Source organism: Ctenopharyngodon idella, chromosome 8, assembly GCF_019924925.1.
Source record: "Ctenopharyngodon idella isolate HZGC_01 chromosome 8, HZGC01, whole genome shotgun sequence".
NCBI lineage: Eukaryota > Metazoa > Chordata > Actinopteri > Cypriniformes > Xenocyprididae > Ctenopharyngodon > Ctenopharyngodon idella.
Window position 1 is genome coordinate 19894780 of NC_067227.1, and position 8620 is coordinate 19903399.

Sequence of the window (8620 nt, forward strand, 5' to 3'; positions counted from 1 at the left end):
GTGCTTTCACATCCTTTTTGAAGCTCCAGTCCCCATTCATTGTAATTGCATGGTTAATTTTCTACTGAAAAAAAGTATCTATTATGGGTTTGTAATAAATGATGACAGGAGTTTATTTTTGGGTGAAGTATCCCTTTAAATTCCCTATGAAATTTGAATAACTATGTTTGAACCTGCCTAAGCAGTCTTACTAAATTCAGTTTAAAGATTTTCTCCATTGACATCTGAAGCCTCATCCCCCTCGCATGAAACTCACACTGATTCAGCGCTTGGGCTGCTTAACCCTTGAACTTTAGGTGAAGTAACCTCGCCATCATCCACATAACCTGCACAGCTGCACAGAGACAGACGCAGAGATTTACACACTGATGCCTTGTTCTGTTTAACAAACACACTCACACAAATCTCAGCCTAAACCCTACCGACAGCCTCCCCCTTTGTGGGATCCTTTGATCCTAAATCATAAATACACCATTTCTTTATATATCTGCAAGTGTAGACTCATTTTGTGTTTGTCTCTGTTCGATGATTGCATTTTTTCAGAATATGATGTGCGGGATGAGCCTGCCGACCACACGCAAGACGTGGCTCACGCCTAAACTTGCACACACGCACTCGTACGGTGCTGTAGATCTAGTATTAGGATGTGTGGATTGATGTCTCACACACATCTGTCAGACACACACGCTGTTTTTCACTGCAGCGCACTCCAACTGGCACCTGTTCAGCAGTGCCTGAAAACACTCATCTTCAAAACCACTATGAACACACACACACTCACAGCTAAGAGATACTGCTTTTGTGAACGTGTTATTTCCTGTCTCTTTTTTCAGCTGTAGTGTGTTTACTTAAGATTTTGTGTCCAAATATTTACTTCAGATTTTTTTTTACAAATGTGATTACTTGATTGTTTGTGTCCAAATGTGTTTTTTTTGGCTCAACTTATCCACTTTGGGCAAAATGCCTTGAAATTACTAAAGAATTGTTTTTGTTTTGTTTTCTGCCACATTCTGCCATATGTATCTCAAGCCTATAGATAATCTATAGGTAACATTTACTTATACACACAAATTTCTGCACTACACAGATTTTGCCCAATCAAATGCTCAAGAATGAGAATGAAATATGTCTTTAAAGTCAACATAAAATCAACATTGACTATATACTACCATTCAAAAGTAAACAAAAATTGAATACTTCAATTTAACAAGGATTCATTAAATTGATAAAAATTGGCAGTAAAGACATGTATAATGTTACATTTTTCTATTTCTAATAAATGCTTTACTTTCATAAAAGAATCCTGAAATAAACAGAATCACAGTTTCAACAAAAATATTAAGCAACACAACTGTTTTCATCATTGATAATTATAATGTTTGTTTGTTTGTTTTTTGAGCGTCAAACCAGCATATTAGAATGATTTCTGAAGGATCATGTGACACTAAAGAATGGAGTTATGGCTGCTGAAAATTCAGTAAATGTAATTTATTGTAAATTGTAATAATATTTCACAATGTTACTGTTTTTACTGTATTTTTATCAAATAAATGCAGCCTTTCTGAGCATAAGAGACTTCTTTCAAAAACATTAAACAGTCTTCCCAATCCGAAATTTTTAAGTGGTAGTGTATGTTCCATGTTTTAACAAATCACCGGTGCACATTATTCCAAAGGAAAAAATCTTTTTTTCATATTAAAATATAAATCACCACATTTACTTTATCAACATGTATTTTTGTGTAATAACATTACAGAAGTAATGGGTTGCAATTGCCACTTCAAGTTGAATTTAAACATTATTTTTCTGTCTTAATATCATGTTATGGGTCAGGTTGTGTTTCTATTTTTCCATCTCTGTTTAGCACTGTTCCTTTGGCACCTCTTTCTCTTTCTGTCTTTTTATCTGTTTCTTTGGCAGCCTAAAACCGGCTGCACATGTCAAGCCTAACAGATCTCACTTGAGAATTACTCACACACATTCTCTCATTTGTTCTTTCTTTGTTCCTCTCTAGGGCTGATAGATTTGATATTTTGTTGTGTAATGCAGTGACAAGTGTGTCCAAATACTTTTTGGAGTCAATGTATTTTGTATCCTTGAGTCTTTCTCTCTTATTGTGTCTTGGCTCTGTCAGGCTGAGCTGCTCTCTGGGTGGTCTGGCAGTCTGACATGGCTCCAACCTCCACCCATAAAAAATACACCCTAACTAGGGCAGGCATGCTTCGATCTGCCCTCTCTCACTCTGTTTCTGACTCTCATTGTCATGTCGCTTTTCTTCATCCACTCTCTCTTCTCACACTAGTTATTCTGTGAGCTTCAACCGAATTAATCAGGATTAAATGTTTTAAATCACTTGCTCGTTTCCCCACACTGGTAAGGAGCTCTTGGCCCGGTGGAGTCTTTTTAGTAACCGTGTTATATATCGGCTGTGAAAGAAAGTGGCTGTTTCCCAAGGTCAAAAAAGCCACATCTAGCAGAACTCTGAGAAAGTTTTTTGCTTGTGTTTGGACACAAACCCCTTCAGTTTTAATTCATAGTCAGTTCTTAATATGGGAGTGTGTTGATTGAATTATTGAGTTTGACAGCAATGTGATTTACGTTTAGAAATTTAAGTGAGTTTCACTCAAGCTGGATAAGCCCAAATTCAGTTTTGGAATGGCAAGGGTTGTGTTTTTTATTTGTTTGTCATTCATCTGTTCTGAAGAGAATAATTGTCTTAAAATTGAATTTGTTGGGATCATTGTGGTTTTGGCTTAAGACCCTCTGCAGATGTGCGAGTGTAGCTATATGTGAATATTTTGTGCGAGTGTGAATATGTGCTTAATAGCTTCTCTTTTTCTCTCAGGCTGCAGTGGTTGTGGTGTTTAACTTCGCTATGGTGCTGCTGATCTTTCCTGCCATCCTCAGCATGGACCTGTACCGCCGAGAGGACCGCCGCTTTGACATTTTCTGCTGCTTTGTTAGGTAGTGTACGCATTTACCCGGCTAAAGGAAGACTCATCATAAACTGCTGTTGTTTTCAAAGCTTATTATATTTAATACACACTTAGTTTAACTTTACCCTTAATAGAAAAAAAATTTTTAGGAGAAAACATAATTTAAGCATTTTTACTTTGAAGTATGTCGCTAAATAGAGTTAGCTAACTTCTGGGGTTTTGTTCCCAAGTAAAGATACACAAACATAATTTCCATTTTTGGCCTATATAAACATTTTTGTTCTCATGATGACCTTAAAGGGTTAGTTCACCAAAAATTAAAATAGTCTTGATTTACTTACCCTCATGTCATTCCAAGGCTTTTGTAAATCTTCAAAACGCAATCCCTCCATTGACAGTGTACGCAACTACACATTTTTGACGCTTCAAAAAGTTCGTAAAGAGATAAATGTACAACGAATCCATATGAATTGAGCAATTTAGTCCAAATTTTCTGAAGAGATTTAATCACTTTTATGATGAACAGATTTAATTTAGGCTTTTATTCTTATATAAACATTAATCAAATTACACATCAGATATGGTAAACGGAAAAGTGATAGTTGCATGGACTGTCAATAGAGGGACAGAAATCTCTCAGATTTCATAAAAATGTCTTTATTTGTGTTTTGAATATGAACAAAAGTCTTACGGGTTTGGAACGACATGAGGGTGAGTAAATGATTGACATTTTTGGGTGAACTAACAATTTAAGTTCACCTCCATTCAAAAGTTTAATCTCAGTGCATTTTTTTTAAAGACATTAATACATTTATTCAGCAGGAATGCTTTAAATTGATCAAAATTGACAGTAAAAACATAATACAAAATATTTCTTTTTGAAATACATCTATTTCTATTTGTCAAAGAATCCTGGGAATGTGTGTGTGTGTGTGTGTGTATATATAATATATATATATATATATATATATATATATATCATGGTTTCCACAAAAATATTAAGCAGCACAGTTGTTTTCAACATTAGTGAAACAGGCAGAGACGGACAGACACACTGAGGTAACTGATATGATTTCGTGAATATTCTAAACAAAGTAATTCAGATAATATATACAATGACTTATGATACTGAGTACAGTATCAACAACACAATTAAGCGTCTACCTGTCCTAACATCTATACTTTGTGTGCATATGTGCGTGTGTTGATGTTTATCTCTGTCTGTGGCCGCGGGCCTTTAAATAAGACATGCTGTTGCCTCTCCTGCTTTCTGCAACATTCTTGGTGTCTGATGAGAGAGAGAAAGCGAGTCAGCTATAGGCACATACTTTACCTTCTTAGTCATGCCCCCAAACTCCTGCAGGAAATTAAACCTGATGCCTAAACTTTCACCATGGTTGAAATGCTTGCTTTCTAGTCACCAGCGCTCACTCGCCTCTCGGCTTTAACTGCTCTCGACTGGAAAGCTGATTGCGGTCGTATTTACATTCATTTGCATGAGCGCTCAAGAGTAACGAGTTGCTACATCTGAAGGACTTTCACAAGCTCACTTGCTACATCTCCATTCATATAGAAAATCATGGAGAAGATACAAACTCTTTTACAAAATCTTGTTAACCCTCTTCATTTGCCTTCTAAGCCAGCATACTAACTGTCATGAACCCTTATAAGTAACTGGTTTGGAGCATGCTACATAGGCAGCGACTCGCCACAAATGGCGCTCCACACAGGAAACTCAACTTTCAATTGATTTCAGTAGAGTTTGACCTTAGCATGTTGTGAAGCTAACAACACTATAATAATAATAAAAATACAGAGCATACACAAATGTTGGGTAAAATAGTAAAATTTTTTACATATTGATACTTTTCAGTATTGAATGACTTTGTCTTGCATCGTCCGCCATCCTGGATTTATTGCTGCGTTCCGATTCGCATACTATCCATCCCAAATAGTATTTGAAATTAGAATTCGTGTTTCCCAAATCATAGTATGATGAAATGAGTATCCCAAAGGTACCTGGATTGAGTAGCGTAAATTAAATAAACTGAAATATGCAGTGTATAAGAGGATGTTAACTGTGGTAAAATGACTGACAGGCCAGTTTATGGCGACAGGATGCACAAACTATGCAACAGTGCGACCCATTAAAGACACAATTATGACATAATAGTACATCCCACAACTTGCCTACTATTCTGCTACACACTCAAAATTACTTTTTTCTTCACAAAAAGATTACATTTTTTAGTGCATAGTATAAGTAGGCGAATTGGGACACAGCACAACTGAGCTTATCGCAGGCATTATGGGATTGGATTCTCCATTAAGGATACGTATGATGCTGACTTAAAATTTGGACCAATCTTAGAAGGAGGAATGATTAAGATCCCTACCTTTTTAAACTTCCTTTTTTGGTGAATGTTAGTCTATACATGCCAACTTTATCCAGCTCTTCTGTATCATTTCCTGTGTTGCTGTGATATAAATTGATATTGCAGGAAATTCCACACAGAATCAACCGTTACATGGTGCTTTGTGTTACTGAAATGCTCTGTCATTTTCTCTCTCTCTCTCTCTCTCTCTCTCTCTCTCTCCTTTAGCCCTTGTGCTAACCGGGTGATCCATTTAGAGCCGCAGGCATCGTACGGTGACTCCTCCGCTGACTCGAGCCGCTACAGCCCTCCGCCCTCCTACAGCAGCCACAGCTTCGCCCAGCACACCCAAATCACCATGCAGTCCACCGTACAGCTGCGCACCGAGTACGACCCCAGAACACAGGCCTACTACACCACAGCCGAGCCCCATTCTCACATCTCCGTCCAACCCTATGCTCCAAATCCCAACCCCAACCGCAACAACAATAACAACAACCGCAACAACAGCAGCACAGGGCCAGGAGCGGCTTCTGATACAGCATCCTGCCAGAGTCCTGATGGTGCTAGCTCCACACGAGACTTGCTATCTCAGTTCGGGGAGTCGAGTTTACGCTGCCTGGAACCACCATGTTCGCGATGGACGTTTGCATCATTCGCTGAGAATCATTATGCACCGTTTTTACTGCAGCCTACAACAAAGGTGAGGGTAAAATGCTTTTTTCCCACCGTACAAATCATCTGATTAGAAGTGGGATTACAGATGCCAGCAATGAGCTAATCTCCTGGAGTTAAGTTTTGTAAGTGTTATTTTGTGAGTCAGGGCCTTCTGAAAACCACAAACACCTCAAACAGGGCAGAACTTCGTCATAAGACACTAAAACAGCAGTAGCTTCAGATATAGCCAAACTCTGACTCATATCTTTCTTTTTGTGTGTGTTTCCTATCAGGTAGTGGTAATTTTGCTCTTCTTGGCACTACTCGGGGTCAGTCTGTACGGCACCACCCGCGTCCGTGACGGTTTAGAGCTGACTGACATTGTGCCTAGGGAGACGGGCGAATACGACTTCATCCGTGCCCAATTCCGCTACTTTTCCTTCTACAACATGTATGTGGTTACCCAGAGAGCGGACTATGCACAGATCCAGCCTCAGCTCTATGAGCTACACCAACGCTTCGGCACTGTGAAGTACGTCCTGCGGGAGGAGAACGGCCAGCTCCCACTCATGTGGCTGCATTACTTCAGAGACTGGCTTCAAGGTAATACATTCAGATGTGTAATCGATCAGTCTTGCGTCAGAGACCATTGGTGGAGGCCAAACCCAAAGGCCAGACCTTTAACTAAACTGGAAAAGGTCTGGTCATATTGCACATGGCAGCTCATTCTGATCCAGAACTGCCCATTTATACAGGAAGAGATTATAATGACCAACATATGCTTGTGTTTTTTTTTTTGTTTTTTTTTTCTTGTTTTCGGCATAAACCTCTATAATTTTTCTTTTAGATGTACACATTCAAAAGTTGGGGATTTTTTTTAATACTCTTATTCAGCAAGACACATTAACATTAAATTGATCAAAAGAGGCCGTAAAAACATTTATAATATTACAAAAGATTTCTATTTCAAATAACTCTTGAACTTTCTATTCTTTAAAGAATCCTGAAATATTATATCATGGTTTCCACAGAAATGTTAGGCAGCACAACTGTTTTCGACATTGATGATGAAAAATCAGCATATTAGAATGATTTCTGGCCAAAAAACTGAAAATGTAGCTTTGCCATCACAGTAATAAATTACTTTTTAAAATAAATTAAAATAGAAAACAGTTGTGAAATATTATTACAATTTACAATAATAGTGCAGCCTTTGTGAGCAAATGAGACTTTGTTTAGATACATTAAAAAATCTTACCGACCGCAAACGTTTGAATGGTACTGTATTTTTAAAAAGGGAAAAAAACTCCAACATCCCATTTGCCAATAAACAATTTAATTTTCTCTAAAAAAAAAAAAACAGTTTCACAAACTGCTTCATTTTTACAGACTGTTTGCTTTCCAGACAGCGCCTTGCTTTGTTGGAGATCAGTTTTACCTCAGTTTTACCATCATCAGATCATCTGTTTCTCACAAACATCAATCATGCTACTAAACCTCCAAATCTGTAACACATTTAATTTCTTAAGACGGATTATGATCTGAGAATGAGGTTTAAATGGAGAGATTAAAAACAGAGCAAAACCGTGAAAAAGAAAAAGACAGAAAAAGTCTGGGGAGGCAAAAATGCAGTGAAGGTGAGTAAAAATAAAAACAAGATTGGGAGATAAAGGGCATGTCCCTGCAATAACTTTCTCCTTGTGGCCTCTTCCACAGTGGCTTCTTTCCACGAAATCCATGTGTCGAGTGCTCGGAATGCCGTATCTAATCCCGGGCGGGCCAAATTCAAAAGCAAACCTTGTTTTGCCCACTTTCTCTCTCGTAACTCCTCTTTTAAAAGGCATACCAAACGACTTCTGTCCAGACGGAGTTTGGGTGGCATGTACAGACTTGCTTTGTCGCTGTCAGCTCAGCCAACCAGAACCTCAAACATCATTGGCCATTTTCATTTACTTTCTTTTGTTTAATCCTTTCAGCAATCTCATTGGAACACTTTTTTGTTCAGTGCAAGGGCAGCGTCTCTATGTGTGCGTTTACTTTGGTGTATGTATGTGCGTATAGGCTTCAGTAAAGGCTGCTCCAGAGAGGGTGGAGAGAGCTGTCTTTAATATTGTGGTTTGAAATGGCTCGACAAATTGGTCACAGACAGTGAGGCGAGGGAGAGAGAAAACAATGTGCCCTAGAAACGGACCACTGGCGTTGAGGGGAGAGAGAGAACAAGAGGTTGAGGGATGACTGAGAGGAGAGGTTAACATGATTTATGTATAACCTATTGACAAAATAATGTGTGTGTCCCGGCAGGTCTGCAGGAGGCATTCGATAAGGACTGGCAGGCCGGTAGGATCACTCAGGGGAACTATAAAAACGGCTCTGACGATGGTGTCCTGGCCTACAAACTCCTGGTGCAGACTGGCCGCAGGGATAAGCCAGTCGACATCAACCTGGTAAGAAATAATCTAGACTTGAGTCCATCTCACTTGAGTAAGATCAGATACATCTCAATGCATCTCCAGTTTTCATAGATTAAATCCCATGATTCTCAGAGAGATGATGGAGGCAGTCTCACCTATATCCAGATTATCCACTCTTACTGAAGAGCACATTACTTTTTACTATGAAACATACTGACTGATGACACAGGTCACCCAATAG

The 8620-nt window shown here is 38.6% G+C and overlaps 1 protein-coding gene across 3 annotated transcripts in view; it reads left to right on the forward strand.

The window, feature by feature from the left end:
- The window catches only part of ptch1 (patched 1), a 65624-nt gene that overhangs the window by 33549 nt on the left and 23455 nt on the right, over nt 1-8620 (forward strand). For all 3 annotated transcript variants that reach the window (XR_007931371.1, XM_051903843.1, XM_051903844.1), the window contains exons 13-16: nt 2846-2964; nt 5540-6014; nt 6262-6571; nt 8270-8412. Coding sequence is in view for 2 of the 3 variants with exons in the window: in XM_051903843.1 (XP_051759803.1) it covers nt 2846-2964; nt 5540-6014; nt 6262-6571; nt 8270-8412 (1047 nt within the window). In the remaining variant the exon portion in view is untranslated. The remainder of the gene's footprint in view (nt 1-2845; nt 2965-5539; nt 6015-6261; nt 6572-8269; nt 8413-8620) is intronic.